The 14,763-nt window shown below is 41.2% G+C and overlaps 5 protein-coding genes across 5 annotated transcripts; all 5 read right to left on the bottom strand.

The window, feature by feature from the left end:
* Window positions 1-325: 325 nt before the first annotated feature.
* On the bottom strand, window positions 326-2,925 carry LOC116650342 (probable cytochrome P450 304a1). Its single transcript, XM_032433748.2, has 4 exons — window positions 2,791-2,925; window positions 2,480-2,731; window positions 758-1,620; window positions 326-691 (listed from the first exon to the last, which is right to left on the bottom strand). Exons 1-4 carry the CDS (start codon window positions 2,882-2,884, stop codon window positions 365-367), a joined length of 1,536 nt encoding a protein of 511 aa, XP_032289639.1. The 5' UTR covers window positions 2,885-2,925; the 3' UTR covers window positions 326-364.
* A 683-nt stretch (window positions 2,926-3,608) lies between these two features.
* LOC116650344 (probable cytochrome P450 304a1) lies at window positions 3,609-6,208 on the bottom strand. The gene is made up of 4 exons (XM_032433750.2): window positions 6,074-6,208; window positions 5,763-6,014; window positions 4,041-4,903; window positions 3,609-3,974 (listed from the first exon to the last, which is right to left on the bottom strand). The coding sequence occupies exons 1-4, from the start codon at window positions 6,165-6,167 to the stop codon at window positions 3,648-3,650; spliced, it is 1,536 nt and encodes a 511-aa protein (XP_032289641.1). The 5' UTR covers window positions 6,168-6,208; the 3' UTR covers window positions 3,609-3,647.
* A 683-nt stretch (window positions 6,209-6,891) lies between these two features.
* Window positions 6,892-9,491, bottom strand: LOC116650340 (probable cytochrome P450 304a1). Its single transcript, XM_032433746.2, has 4 exons — window positions 9,357-9,491; window positions 9,046-9,297; window positions 7,324-8,186; window positions 6,892-7,257 (listed from the first exon to the last, which is right to left on the bottom strand). Exons 1-4 carry the CDS (start codon window positions 9,448-9,450, stop codon window positions 6,931-6,933), a joined length of 1,536 nt encoding a protein of 511 aa, XP_032289637.1. The 5' UTR covers window positions 9,451-9,491; the 3' UTR covers window positions 6,892-6,930.
* A 683-nt stretch (window positions 9,492-10,174) lies between these two features.
* Window positions 10,175-12,773, bottom strand: LOC6632412 (probable cytochrome P450 304a1). The gene is made up of 4 exons (XM_002056172.4): window positions 12,640-12,773; window positions 12,329-12,580; window positions 10,607-11,469; window positions 10,175-10,540 (listed from the first exon to the last, which is right to left on the bottom strand). The coding sequence occupies exons 1-4, from the start codon at window positions 12,731-12,733 to the stop codon at window positions 10,214-10,216; spliced, it is 1,536 nt and encodes a 511-aa protein (XP_002056208.1). The 5' UTR covers window positions 12,734-12,773; the 3' UTR covers window positions 10,175-10,213.
* Window positions 12,774-13,389: 616 nt separating this feature from the next.
* On the bottom strand, window positions 13,390-14,589 carry Spc25. The gene is made up of 3 exons (XM_002056173.4): window positions 14,371-14,589; window positions 14,101-14,305; window positions 13,390-14,048 (listed from the first exon to the last, which is right to left on the bottom strand). The coding sequence occupies exons 1-3, from the start codon at window positions 14,486-14,488 to the stop codon at window positions 13,739-13,741; spliced, it is 633 nt and encodes a 210-aa protein (XP_002056209.1). The 5' UTR covers window positions 14,489-14,589; the 3' UTR covers window positions 13,390-13,738.
* Window positions 14,590-14,763: the final 174 nt, after the last annotated feature.

A 14,763-nucleotide genomic window follows, 5' to 3' on the forward strand; every position in this document is an offset into this window, starting at 1 on the left:
GATACATAAATTCATTAATAAGTACATGCATATAAATACATCCATCCATTGATGCATACATAAGAATATTACTACATGCATGCAGGCATATGTACATTCATATATACCAGAAAGGAAGTAAGCTTTATCAGTCTTTGGTAAAAGTGAAAATATATAACAGACAACCTGGCGTTGCCCGGCCCAAGCTGATATCTTCGCAGTTGAAAATTCTCGTCCGTGAAATTATTTAAATTAAGATAATAAGAGATAAATCACCAGATGAAACAGATAATTGACAGAAAAACAAGAAACTCATCAACTCTGTGGGAGAGATAGACACAACTCGTAACATGTTTCAAGTCAAATATATTTTAAATGCAAGAACCTAACGCTCTTTTAGCTGCACCCAAAAATCTGGAGGCGTTATAATTAAGCCACTGTTATTCTTGGTTAGATCTGGTAGTGTATCGCCGGGCGCCAGGGTATAGTCGAAGTTCTGCAGCATGGCTGTGGTCATCAGGAAGAGCATGTTCCGTGCAAAGGTCTCGCCGGCACACAGACGCTTGCCGGCGCCAAAGGGCAGGGATACGTCCAGCTTGAGGCACAATTGACCCTGATTGTCCAGAAAGCGTTCGGGCCGAAACTTTTCGGGATCCGACCAAATGCGTTTGTCCATGTGATAGGCATACAGGCTGGGTATGATAACAGTGCCCTGTGAAAAGATAAAAGAGAAGTTCGATAGCTAACGCAATTTCGTGAGATCATCTTATTAACGCACCTTAGGTATGCGATAGCCCATCAGTTCGGTATCGTTAAGTGCTTTGTGTGGCACATTCGATGGCACCAATGTCTCAATGCGCAGATTTTCACGTATGGTCGCCTCCGTATATGGCATATTCTTGCGATCCTCCAACGTGGGCAAACGTCCGCTGCCCACCACCTCATCGATCTCGCGTTGTACGCGTTTCGCGACCTCGGGATAGAGCATCATGTACTGGACAATCAGTGACAATTGGGAACCAATTGCCGTGAAGGCGGGAAATGAGAAGTCGACGAGGCCCATGATGAATTGCTCCCGATTAAAGCCATATTCTTCGGGCAGGCCCTTTTTCATCTCGGCTATATAGAGATCCAGAAAGTTGCGCTCGCTGCAGTCATCATAGCTATCAATGTGACGATCCACAAATTCCGAAAAGTAGGCACGTACATATAAATTTGCCTCATTCAACTTGTTATAGCCGCTCGCCTCCGGCCAGATGTATCGTATCCAGGGTATTATGCTCAACAATCTGCCGTAGTCGTCCGCATTGCGCTGGAACTGTAAGCCCAACTGAACAAGCTTCACTAACTTGGCCATTTCAGACCGGGCCAGGCGCTCGTTGTACAAAATGTGAAAGTGACTATTGGCCGAGAAGGGATTAAAGAGCAATGGCAATTGCACCCGATAACCGCCCGGCTTTACCAGATGATGCTCGTGCTCATAGCGCGGACCGTTGCGAATCATGTCCAGCATATCGGTTATTTCCTCCTTAATGATTAGCTCCAACTGATCGAAACGACGACCGAAACCGAAGTCGCGCAGATAACGTAAGATAAAGCGTCGCTGTTCTTTCCAGAGTATTCCTTCCTGAAAGAATATGCCTAGAAATAACATATGAACGATTATTAAATATATATACGATTATAATCAAACTAGTGCAATCTTCTGTTTTTATTTTGACCCTGAACCCGTATAATGTGCAAGTGTACGTAACAGGCAAACGTAAACAACTCTCATCCTATAAAATATACATAGTCTTCGACAGCATCAAGAGCCAAGCAGAATAGCTGCTCCCCGTTCATACGGTTGTGTTAGACTAAAAAGAGTAGAGTTCATAAATGCGAAACTAAGTCCCACTCCCCCCCTCCAAGACCGCTTCGCACAAATTCGGGTGCCACATAAATGGGCTTGAAAATTTGTAAAGGATCCGACCGTAAACAGCTAAGCTCTTACAGGGTATCTCTGAGTCAAGCATTCCTGACAGCACTTTTACTTGTTCTCTATACTGTCGGGTTACAAAGGTTTACTGACTTATTATATCAGACCACCAATGCTTATCGGCACCTAGCTGGCTGGCTATAGCAGTACTTCCGAAACATTTCGAGAGGGACCTATTAAATTCCAGATAATGATAAAGTTTTCTGTTCGAATAAGTGAAAGTGCTGTGGTGGAGAATGCTCGACTACAAGATATCCCGCAGCCATCTCCGAAAGATTAAATGTTTAGCTTCTTTATTTATCGGATCGTTATGAAAGTTTTAGGATGGTATTTAAGATGTAAACAAAGATCCACAATGCAAAAAATTAAAATCGAACTTACTTAATCGGTTTATATACAAGGAGATGGGCTGAAACCAAACAATGTATTATAAAGGAGTAAGTTAAATATTATGGGAATATCATTATATATATCCTACGGGAGATTATTGATCTTCTGTTATCAAAATTTTTTAAAACAAACCTCGCACACAATCGCCAGGATCACGCATTTTGCTCAGAAAGAGGGGAGGTCGTCCATCGTAGGTCTGATCGTTTAATATTTCGCGCACACCTTCTCCGTTGTGCACCACGGCCACAGGAAAACAGCCGACAAATAGACCAATAATGTCCGATTTGTACCACTTGCTAAGTATTAAAGCAGCCTTGTGTAGATATTTGTAATCGATCAGAAGCATAAAAAGATAGCTTCCAAAAATGGGCAGTCGCGGTGGACCTGCAAGGATAAATGCCAGTTAATCACACGCGAATTTCGGGTGAACCGCTTTTGCAAACCGGGCGGAAAGCCTGCAGGACGACCGACTGCATATTTATAAGACAGATATAGAAATATGATCGAGCACAATGCCAGCAAGAGAGCAGTTAACATTTTGCACGCGCTCCGATTTAAGTTCAGGGCAATACTGATCTATTCGAATCAGCGACACAGCTATATAATAACAATTGCCTGATAATGTTATATATTGGATTTGTTTTAAACTTAGAAATCGCAGACATTTTTGCAATTATGATTACGATTGCGATTTCACAATCTGTATATATGTCGAACTTCAGAACTGTGGTCCGATATTATATGCATACAAAGAAATATGCATATATACATTCATGTATGCATACCAGAATACATCAAAGCATACATACATACATTCATACATATAAGACTGCATATTAACATACTTGCATGCATAAACACATACGCGCATGCACATATGTGCGTGCATAAAACATGCAAGCATAAATACATGCATGCATACAAATATTTACACATGATACATAAATTCATTAATAAGTACATGCATATAAATACATCCATCCATTGATGCATACATAAGAATATTACTACATGCATGCAGGCATATGTACATTCATATATACCAGAAAGGAAGTAAGCTTTATCAGTCTTTGGTAAAAGTGAAAATATATAACAGACAACCTGGCGTTGCCCGGCCCAAGCTGATATCTTCGCAGTTGAAAATTCTCGTCCGTGAAATTATTTAAATTAAGATAATAAGAGATAAATCACCAGATGAAACAGATAATTGACAGAAAAACAAGAAACTCATCAACTCTGTGGGAGAGATAGACACAACTCGTAACATGTTTCAAGTCAAATATATTTTAAATGCAAGAACCTAACGCTCTTTTAGCTGCACCCAAAAATCTGGAGGCGTTATAATTAAGCCACTGTTATTCTTGGTTAGATCTGGTAGTGTATCGCCGGGCGCCAGGGTATAGTCGAAGTTCTGCAGCATGGCTGTGGTCATCAGGAAGAGCATGTTCCGTGCAAAGGTCTCGCCGGCACACAGACGCTTGCCGGCGCCAAAGGGCAGGGATACGTCCAGCTTGAGGCACAATTGACCCTGATTGTCCAGAAAGCGTTCGGGCCGAAACTTTTCGGGATCCGACCAAATGCGTTTGTCCATGTGATAGGCATACAGGCTGGGTATGATAACAGTGCCCTGTGAAAAGATAAAAGAGAAGTTCGATAGCTAACGCAATTTCGTGAGATCATCTTATTAACGCACCTTAGGTATGCGATAGCCCATCAGTTCGGTATCGTTAAGTGCTTTGTGTGGCACATTCGATGGCACCAATGTCTCAATGCGCAGATTTTCACGTATGGTCGCCTCCGTATATGGCATATTCTTGCGATCCTCCAACGTGGGCAAACGTCCGCTGCCCACCACCTCATCGATCTCGCGTTGTACGCGTTTCGCGACCTCGGGATAGAGCATCATGTACTGGACAATCAGTGACAATTGGGAACCAATTGCCGTGAAGGCGGGAAATGAGAAGTCGACGAGGCCCATGATGAATTGCTCCCGATTAAAGCCATATTCTTCGGGCAGGCCCTTTTTCATCTCGGCTATATAGAGATCCAGAAAGTTGCGCTCGCTGCAGTCATCATAGCTATCAATGTGACGATCCACAAATTCCGAAAAGTAGGCACGTACATATAAATTTGCCTCATTCAACTTGTTATAGCCGCTCGCCTCCGGCCAGATGTATCGTATCCAGGGTATTATGCTCAACAATCTGCCGTAGTCGTCCGCATTGCGCTGGAACTGTAAGCCCAACTGAACAAGCTTCACTAACTTGGCCATTTCAGACCGGGCCAGGCGCTCGTTGTACAAAATGTGAAAGTGACTATTGGCCGAGAAGGGATTAAAGAGCAATGGCAATTGCACCCGATAACCGCCCGGCTTTACCAGATGATGCTCGTGCTCATAGCGCGGACCGTTGCGAATCATGTCCAGCATATCGGTTATTTCCTCCTTAATGATTAGCTCCAACTGATCGAAACGACGACCGAAACCGAAGTCGCGCAGATAACGTAAGATAAAGCGTCGCTGTTCTTTCCAGAGTATTCCTTCCTGAAAGAATATGCCTAGAAATAACATATGAACGATTATTAAATATATATACGATTATAATCAAACTAGTGCAATCTTCTGTTTTTATTTTGACCCTGAACCCGTATAATGTGCAAGTGTACGTAACAGGCAAACGTAAACAACTCTCATCCTATAAAATATACATAGTCTTCGACAGCATCAAGAGCCAAGCAGAATAGCTGCTCCCCGTTCATACGGTTGTGTTAGACTAAAAAGAGTAGAGTTCATAAATGCGAAACTAAGTCCCACTCCCCCCCTCCAAGACCGCTTCGCACAAATTCGGGTGCCACATAAATGGGCTTGAAAATTTGTAAAGGATCCGACCGTAAACAGCTAAGCTCTTACAGGGTATCTCTGAGTCAAGCATTCCTGACAGCACTTTTACTTGTTCTCTATACTGTCGGGTTACAAAGGTTTACTGACTTATTATATCAGACCACCAATGCTTATCGGCACCTAGCTGGCTGGCTATAGCAGTACTTCCGAAACATTTCGAGAGGGACCTATTAAATTCCAGATAATGATAAAGTTTTCTGTTCGAATAAGTGAAAGTGCTGTGGTGGAGAATGCTCGACTACAAGATATCCCGCAGCCATCTCCGAAAGATTAAATGTTTAGCTTCTTTATTTATCGGATCGTTATGAAAGTTTTAGGATGGTATTTAAGATGTAAACAAAGATCCACAATGCAAAAAATTAAAATCGAACTTACTTAATCGGTTTATATACAAGGAGATGGGCTGAAACCAAACAATGTATTATAAAGGAGTAAGTTAAATATTATGGGAATATCATTATATATATCCTACGGGAGATTATTGATCTTCTGTTATCAAAATTTTTTAAAACAAACCTCGCACACAATCGCCAGGATCACGCATTTTGCTCAGAAAGAGGGGAGGTCGTCCATCGTAGGTCTGATCGTTTAATATTTCGCGCACACCTTCTCCGTTGTGCACCACGGCCACAGGAAAACAGCCGACAAATAGACCAATAATGTCCGATTTGTACCACTTGCTAAGTATTAAAGCAGCCTTGTGTAGATATTTGTAATCGATCAGAAGCATAAAAAGATAGCTTCCAAAAATGGGCAGTCGCGGTGGACCTGCAAGGATAAATGCCAGTTAATCACACGCGAATTTCGGGTGAACCGCTTTTGCAAACCGGGCGGAAAGCCTGCAGGACGACCGACTGCATATTTATAAGACAGATATAGAAATATGATCGAGCACAATGCCAGCAAGAGAGCAGTTAACATTTTGCACGCGCTCCGATTTAAGTTCAGGGCAATACTGATCTATTCGAATCAGCGACACAGCTATATAATAACAATTGCCTGATAATGTTATATATTGGATTTGTTTTAAACTTAGAAATCGCAGACATTTTTGCAATTATGATTACGATTGCGATTTCACAATCTGTATATATGTCGAACTTCAGAACTGTGGTCCGATATTATATGCATACAAAGAAATATGCATATATACATTCATGTATGCATACCAGAATACATCAAAGCATACATACATACATTCATACATATAAGACTGCATATTAACATACTTGCATGCATAAACACATACGCGCATGCACATATGTGCGTGCATAAAACATGCAAGCATAAATACATGCATGCATACAAATATTTACACATGATACATAAATTCATTAATAAGTACATGCATATAAATACATCCATCCATTGATGCATACATAAGAATATTACTACATGCATGCAGGCATATGTACATTCATATATACCAGAAAGGAAGTAAGCTTTATCAGTCTTTGGTAAAAGTGAAAATATATAACAGACAACCTGGCGTTGCCCGGCCCAAGCTGATATCTTCGCAGTTGAAAATTCTCGTCCGTGAAATTATTTAAATTAAGATAATAAGAGATAAATCACCAGATGAAACAGATAATTGACAGAAAAACAAGAAACTCATCAACTCTGTGGGAGAGATAGACACAACTCGTAACATGTTTCAAGTCAAATATATTTTAAATGCAAGAACCTAACGCTCTTTTAGCTGCACCCAAAAATCTGGAGGCGTTATAATTAAGCCACTGTTATTCTTGGTTAGATCTGGTAGTGTATCGCCGGGCGCCAGGGTATAGTCGAAGTTCTGCAGCATGGCTGTGGTCATCAGGAAGAGCATGTTCCGTGCAAAGGTCTCGCCGGCACACAGACGCTTGCCGGCGCCAAAGGGCAGGGATACGTCCAGCTTGAGGCACAATTGACCCTGATTGTCCAGAAAGCGTTCGGGCCGAAACTTTTCGGGATCCGACCAAATGCGTTTGTCCATGTGATAGGCATACAGGCTGGGTATGATAACAGTGCCCTGTGAAAAGATAAAAGAGAAGTTCGATAGCTAACGCAATTTCGTGAGATCATCTTATTAACGCACCTTAGGTATGCGATAGCCCATCAGTTCGGTATCGTTAAGTGCTTTGTGTGGCACATTCGATGGCACCAATGTCTCAATGCGCAGATTTTCACGTATGGTCGCCTCCGTATATGGCATATTCTTGCGATCCTCCAACGTGGGCAAACGTCCGCTGCCCACCACCTCATCGATCTCGCGTTGTACGCGTTTCGCGACCTCGGGATAGAGCATCATGTACTGGACAATCAGTGACAATTGGGAACCAATTGCCGTGAAGGCGGGAAATGAGAAGTCGACGAGGCCCATGATGAATTGCTCCCGATTAAAGCCATATTCTTCGGGCAGGCCCTTTTTCATCTCGGCTATATAGAGATCCAGAAAGTTGCGCTCGCTGCAGTCATCATAGCTATCAATGTGACGATCCACAAATTCCGAAAAGTAGGCACGTACATATAAATTTGCCTCATTCAACTTGTTATAGCCGCTCGCCTCCGGCCAGATGTATCGTATCCAGGGTATTATGCTCAACAATCTGCCGTAGTCGTCCGCATTGCGCTGGAACTGTAAGCCCAACTGAACAAGCTTCACTAACTTGGCCATTTCAGACCGGGCCAGGCGCTCGTTGTACAAAATGTGAAAGTGACTATTGGCCGAGAAGGGATTAAAGAGCAATGGCAATTGCACCCGATAACCGCCCGGCTTTACCAGATGATGCTCGTGCTCATAGCGCGGACCGTTGCGAATCATGTCCAGCATATCGGTTATTTCCTCCTTAATGATTAGCTCCAACTGATCGAAACGACGACCGAAACCGAAGTCGCGCAGATAACGTAAGATAAAGCGTCGCTGTTCTTTCCAGAGTATTCCTTCCTGAAAGAATATGCCTAGAAATAACATATGAACGATTATTAAATATATATACGATTATAATCAAACTAGTGCAATCTTCTGTTTTTATTTTGACCCTGAACCCGTATAATGTGCAAGTGTACGTAACAGGCAAACGTAAACAACTCTCATCCTATAAAATATACATAGTCTTCGACAGCATCAAGAGCCAAGCAGAATAGCTGCTCCCCGTTCATACGGTTGTGTTAGACTAAAAAGAGTAGAGTTCATAAATGCGAAACTAAGTCCCACTCCCCCCCTCCAAGACCGCTTCGCACAAATTCGGGTGCCACATAAATGGGCTTGAAAATTTGTAAAGGATCCGACCGTAAACAGCTAAGCTCTTACAGGGTATCTCTGAGTCAAGCATTCCTGACAGCACTTTTACTTGTTCTCTATACTGTCGGGTTACAAAGGTTTACTGACTTATTATATCAGACCACCAATGCTTATCGGCACCTAGCTGGCTGGCTATAGCAGTACTTCCGAAACATTTCGAGAGGGACCTATTAAATTCCAGATAATGATAAAGTTTTCTGTTCGAATAAGTGAAAGTGCTGTGGTGGAGAATGCTCGACTACAAGATATCCCGCAGCCATCTCCGAAAGATTAAATGTTTAGCTTCTTTATTTATCGGATCGTTATGAAAGTTTTAGGATGGTATTTAAGATGTAAACAAAGATCCACAATGCAAAAAATTAAAATCGAACTTACTTAATCGGTTTATATACAAGGAGATGGGCTGAAACCAAACAATGTATTATAAAGGAGTAAGTTAAATATTATGGGAATATCATTATATATATCCTACGGGAGATTATTGATCTTCTGTTATCAAAATTTTTTAAAACAAACCTCGCACACAATCGCCAGGATCACGCATTTTGCTCAGAAAGAGGGGAGGTCGTCCATCGTAGGTCTGATCGTTTAATATTTCGCGCACACCTTCTCCGTTGTGCACCACGGCCACAGGAAAACAGCCGACAAATAGACCAATAATGTCCGATTTGTACCACTTGCTAAGTATTAAAGCAGCCTTGTGTAGATATTTGTAATCGATCAGAAGCATAAAAAGATAGCTTCCAAAAATGGGCAGTCGCGGTGGACCTGCAAGGATAAATGCCAGTTAATCACACGCGAATTTCGGGTGAACCGCTTTTGCAAACCGGGCGGAAAGCCTGCAGGACGACCGACTGCATATTTATAAGACAGATATAGAAATATGATCGAGCACAATGCCAGCAAGAGAGCAGTTAACATTTTGCACGCGCTCCGATTTAAGTTCAGGGCAATACTGATCTATTCGAATCAGCGACACAGCTATATAATAACAATTGCCTGATAATGTTATATATTGGATTTGTTTTAAACTTAGAAATCGCAGACATTTTTGCAATTATGATTACGATTGCGATTTCACAATCTGTATATATGTCGAACTTCAGAACTGTGGTCCGATATTATATGCATACAAAGAAATATGCATATATACATTCATGTATGCATACCAGAATACATCAAAGCATACATACATACATTCATACATATAAGACTGCATATTAACATACTTGCATGCATAAACACATACGCGCATGCACATATGTGCGTGCATAAAACATGCAAGCATAAATACATGCATGCATACAAATATTTACACATGATACATAAATTCATTAATAAGTACATGCATATAAATACATCCATCCATTGATGCATACATAAGAATATTACTACATGCATGCAGGCATATGTACATTCATATATACCAGAAAGGAAGTAAGCTTTATCAGTCTTTGGTAAAAGTGAAAATATATAACAGACAACCTGGCGTTGCCCGGCCCAAGCTGATATCTTCGCAGTTGAAAATTCTCGTCCGTGAAATTATTTAAATTAAGATAATAAGAGATAAATCACCAGATGAAACAGATAATTGACAGAAAAACAAGAAACTCATCAACTCTGTGGGAGAGATAGACACAACTCGTAACATGTTTCAAGTCAAATATATTTTAAATGCAAGAACCTAACGCTCTTTTAGCTGCACCCAAAAATCTGGAGGCGTTATAATTAAGCCACTGTTATTCTTGGTTAGATCTGGTAGTGTATCGCCGGGCGCCAGGGTATAGTCGAAGTTCTGCAGCATGGCTGTGGTCATCAGGAAGAGCATGTTCCGTGCAAAGGTCTCGCCGGCACACAGACGCTTGCCGGCGCCAAAGGGCAGGGATACGTCCAGCTTGAGGCACAATTGACCCTGATTGTCCAGAAAGCGTTCGGGCCGAAACTTTTCGGGATCCGACCAAATGCGTTTGTCCATGTGATAGGCATACAGGCTGGGTATGATAACAGTGCCCTGTGAAAAGATAAAAGAGAAGTTCGATAGCTAACGCAATTTCGTGAGATCATCTTATTAACGCACCTTAGGTATGCGATAGCCCATCAGTTCGGTATCGTTAAGTGCTTTGTGTGGCACATTCGATGGCACCAATGTCTCAATGCGCAGATTTTCACGTATGGTCGCCTCCGTATATGGCATATTCTTGCGATCCTCCAACGTGGGCAAACGTCCGCTGCCCACCACCTCATCGATCTCGCGTTGTACGCGTTTCGCGACCTCGGGATAGAGCATCATGTACTGGACAATCAGTGACAATTGGGAACCAATTGCCGTGAAGGCGGGAAATGAGAAGTCGACGAGGCCCATGATGAATTGCTCCCGATTAAAGCCATATTCTTCGGGCAGGCCCTTTTTCATCTCGGCTATATAGAGATCCAGAAAGTTGCGCTCGCTGCAGTCATCATAGCTATCAATGTGACGATCCACAAATTCCGAAAAGTAGGCACGTACATATAAATTTGCCTCATTCAACTTGTTATAGCCGCTCGCCTCCGGCCAGATGTATCGTATCCAGGGTATTATGCTCAACAATCTGCCGTAGTCGTCCGCATTGCGCTGGAACTGTAAGCCCAACTGAACAAGCTTCACTAACTTGGCCATTTCAGACCGGGCCAGGCGCTCGTTGTACAAAATGTGAAAGTGACTATTGGCCGAGAAGGGATTAAAGAGCAATGGCAATTGCACCCGATAACCGCCCGGCTTTACCAGATGATGCTCGTGCTCATAGCGCGGACCGTTGCGAATCATGTCCAGCATATCGGTTATTTCCTCCTTAATGATTAGCTCCAACTGATCGAAACGACGACCGAAACCGAAGTCGCGCAGATAACGTAAGATAAAGCGTCGCTGTTCTTTCCAGAGTATTCCTTCCTGAAAGAATATGCCTAGAAATAACATATGAACGATTATTAAATATATATACGATTATAATCAAACTAGTGCAATCTTCTGTTTTTATTTTGACCCTGAACCCGTATAATGTGCAAGTGTACGTAACAGGCAAACGTAAACAACTCTCATCCTATAAAATATACATAGTCTTCGACAGCATCAAGAGCCAAGCAGAATAGCTGCTCCCCGTTCATACGGTTGTGTTAGACTAAAAAGAGTAGAGTTCATAAATGCGAAACTAAGTCCCACTCCCCCCCTCCAAGACCGCTTCGCACAAATTCGGGTGCCACATAAATGGGCTTGAAAATTTGTAAAGGATCCGACCGTAAACAGCTAAGCTCTTACAGGGTATCTCTGAGTCAAGCATTCCTGACAGCACTTTTACTTGTTCTCTATACTGTCGGGTTACAAAGGTTTACTGACTTATTATATCAGACCACCAATGCTTATCGGCACCTAGCTGGCTGGCTATAGCAGTACTTCCGAAACATTTCGAGAGGGACCTATTAAATTCCAGATAATGATAAAGTTTTCTGTTCGAATAAGTGAAAGTGCTGTGGTGGAGAATGCTCGACTACAAGATATCCCGCAGCCATCTCCGAAAGATTAAATGTTTAGCTTCTTTATTTATCGGATCGTTATGAAAGTTTTAGGATGGTATTTAAGATGTAAACAAAGATCCACAATGCAAAAAATTAAAATCGAACTTACTTAATCGGTTTATATACAAGGAGATGGGCTGAAACCAAACAATGTATTATAAAGGAGTAAGTTAAATATTATGGGAATATCATTATATATATCCTACGGGAGATTATTGATCTTCTGTTATCAAAATTTTTTAAAACAAACCTCGCACACAATCGCCAGGATCACGCATTTTGCTCAGAAAGAGGGGAGGTCGTCCATCGTAGGTCTGATCGTTTAATATTTCGCGCACACCTTCTCCGTTGTGCACCACGGCCACAGGAAAACAGCCGACAAATAGACCAATAATGTCCGATTTGTACCACTTGCTAAGTATTAAAGCAGCCTTGTGTAGATATTTGTAATCGATCAGAAGCATAAAAAGATAGCTTCCAAAAATGGGCAGTCGCGGTGGACCTGCAAGGATAAATGCCAGTTAATCACACGCGAATTTCGGGTGAACCGCTTTTGCAAACCGGGCGGAAAGCCTGCAGGACGACCGACTGCATATTTATAAGACAGATATAGAAATATGATCGAGCACAATGCCAGCAAGAGAGCAGTTAACATTTTGCACGCGCTCCGATTTAAGTTCAGGGCAATACTGATCTATTCGAATCAGCGACACAGCTATATAATAACAATTGCCTGATAATGTTATATATTGGATTTGTTTTAAACTTAGAAATCGCAGACATTTTTGCAATTATGATTACGATTGCGATTTCACAATCTGTATATATGTCGAACTTCAGAACTGTGGTCCGATATTATATGATTAGAGAAACTCAAAAACCAAACGGAAATAGGCAATCGTTTAAAAAAGTTTAACTTTTTGTTTTGAAAAAAAAATAAATAGTTTCTAGACAAGCAGTTAAAAATCAATTAGTTAAACCAACAATTAATCGAAAGTAAAAATCTATTTTTCAATCAGATTGAGGCAATTCAATAAAATTAATTAAACTAAATAATAGGTTGCTTTTGTTTACTACAAAGTGCACGAGACACATTTGTCAGTTGTGATTGATAGATAATAATCTGAGGCGGGCTTAAAACTGGCCAAATCGGCTGGAAAACGTTAACACGTTCAATACTAATCAAATAAAGAGTTTTTCTAATTGAACTAGGAATGAAGAATGGCAGTAACATTAAAACATATATGAATCGCACGCTTTTCAATATAATATACACAGATTATTAATTGACACAATAAGAATAAATAAATATAGGTTTTGTCGATTACATTGCTATTGGTTGCATTTCTGCCATAAATAAATCATTTTTCAGACGGCGTCGACCTAAGATCAATCTCAATTTTAGTCATTATGTTGTTGGCGTTTCCTTTCCTTTATCACGATCGTGTCCATCAAAAGCAAAGGGTATCCAAAGGGAACCAGGCATGATGCATGACGTACTGATAGCCTTGTATATTTCGCAGTCACATTAAAACATATATTATATGAAACACGCGCTCTTAAAGATAATGCAAATAAACAGATAATAAATTGAAACGACTTAAAATAATGCATGTTTTTCGATTAAACTTGTTTTGCTTGCATTTGCGCCACAAATCAATCATTTTTGGGATGGCGGCGATGTAAGATCAATCTCAATTACAGATGTCATTGAGACGTTGGCGTTTTCCTTTCCGCTTGGAGCTGGCATTGAAGAATTGCCTACAGACGACAGTTGGCGCCACTTGTTGATATTGCGACTTGATCGATTCACTTGCGTCCATAGAGCTGCCAAGCCCTGGCGATCGTGTGCATTAAAATCAAAGGGTATCCACTGGCCATTATCGGGTGAAACTGCGACACCTTTCACACGTTCGGGCAAAGCCTTTCGGTTGATGTACGTATTGGCGGCTTCACTCAGAATGTGTGCGCTGGAGAAGATAATACATATATATAAATATATGCATATTTCCTAGTACTCACCAGGCAATAAGCTTGTCCCGCTCTTGTTTCTTTTTGCCCAGCTGCGCCTGCATTTCAGCACAATGCTGCTCCTCCTCTGCCAGTTTGTCGCGCACAGCATTTTTTAGAGCGTTGCGTTTCTCGACTTCATCGCGTCGTTGGTTTAATAGTGTATTTAATTTTTTCGATTCATGTTGCTGTCGTTTAATATTTTCCATGGTTGTTGCTGTGTATGAAAAAATCAGAATATTTTTAGTTTATATTTAAACTCTTAAAAGCAGGCATTCATACCAAATTTGCTGTGAAATTTGGCGCTCTGTTTGGCTATGGCATTCTCCTCTTGCTCCAACCGCATCTCATTTGCTAACATTGCCATAAGGCGCTTGCGAGTGTTGAATTGGTTAGACATGTCGTCTTAATTAGCTGTTTAAATTAAAAGTTAAATTCGAGCGCTTGGCTAAATTTCCAGTGCTCTAATATTAATGACGCTTCCATCAGAACAAGAGTTGCCAGACTGTTGTTTGTTTCGAATCAGAGATGAGCGTTATTGACCTTTCTGTTACCTGCTCTAAATTGGAAATTGTTAATAATTATGCCCAAGAATGCTTTGCACCTTTTAAATTAATTTATGTTTGGTGGTAATCACTCTATAAATTAATGATAACAGCATTCTTCTAACAGCAT

This window comes from Drosophila virilis, chromosome 2, assembly GCF_030788295.1.
Source record: "Drosophila virilis strain 15010-1051.87 chromosome 2, Dvir_AGI_RSII-ME, whole genome shotgun sequence".
NCBI classification, from domain to species: Eukaryota; Metazoa; Arthropoda; class Insecta; order Diptera; family Drosophilidae; genus Drosophila; species Drosophila virilis.

Coding starts and splice junctions, on each gene's coding strand:
- LOC116650342 (XM_032433748.2), bottom strand. CDS start 2,884: ATGTTAACTGCTCTCTTGCTGGCATTGTGCTCGATCATATTTCTATAT. Junction 2,732..2,790: donor TCCTGCAGGCTTTCCGCCCG/GTTTGCAAAAGC, acceptor TTATCCTTGCAG/GTCCACCGCGACTGCCCATT. Junction 1,621..2,479: donor TCCTGGCGATTGTGTGCGAG/GTTTGTTTTAAA, acceptor TGTTATTTCTAG/GCATATTCTTTCAGGAAGGA.
- LOC116650344 (XM_032433750.2), bottom strand. CDS start 6,167: ATGTTAACTGCTCTCTTGCTGGCATTGTGCTCGATCATATTTCTATAT. Junction 6,015..6,073: donor TCCTGCAGGCTTTCCGCCCG/GTTTGCAAAAGC, acceptor TTATCCTTGCAG/GTCCACCGCGACTGCCCATT. Junction 4,904..5,762: donor TCCTGGCGATTGTGTGCGAG/GTTTGTTTTAAA, acceptor TGTTATTTCTAG/GCATATTCTTTCAGGAAGGA.
- LOC116650340 (XM_032433746.2), bottom strand. CDS start 9,450: ATGTTAACTGCTCTCTTGCTGGCATTGTGCTCGATCATATTTCTATAT. Junction 9,298..9,356: donor TCCTGCAGGCTTTCCGCCCG/GTTTGCAAAAGC, acceptor TTATCCTTGCAG/GTCCACCGCGACTGCCCATT. Junction 8,187..9,045: donor TCCTGGCGATTGTGTGCGAG/GTTTGTTTTAAA, acceptor TGTTATTTCTAG/GCATATTCTTTCAGGAAGGA.
- LOC6632412 (XM_002056172.4), bottom strand. CDS start 12,733: ATGTTAACTGCTCTCTTGCTGGCATTGTGCTCGATCATATTTCTATAT. Junction 11,470..12,328: donor TCCTGGCGATTGTGTGCGAG/GTTTGTTTTAAA, acceptor TGTTATTTCTAG/GCATATTCTTTCAGGAAGGA. Junction 10,541..10,606: donor TGGGCTATCGCATACCTAAG/GTGCGTTAATAA, acceptor ATCTTTTCACAG/GGCACTGTTATCATACCCAG.
- Spc25 (XM_002056173.4), bottom strand. CDS start 14,488: ATGTCTAACCAATTCAACACTCGCAAGCGCCTTATGGCAATGTTAGCA. Junction 14,306..14,370: donor CAAATTTCACAGCAAATTTG/GTATGAATGCCT, acceptor TTTCATACACAG/CAACAACCATGGAAAATATT. Junction 14,049..14,100: donor CGGGACAAGCTTATTGCCTG/GTGAGTACTAGG, acceptor TATCTTCTCCAG/CGCACACATTCTGAGTGAAG.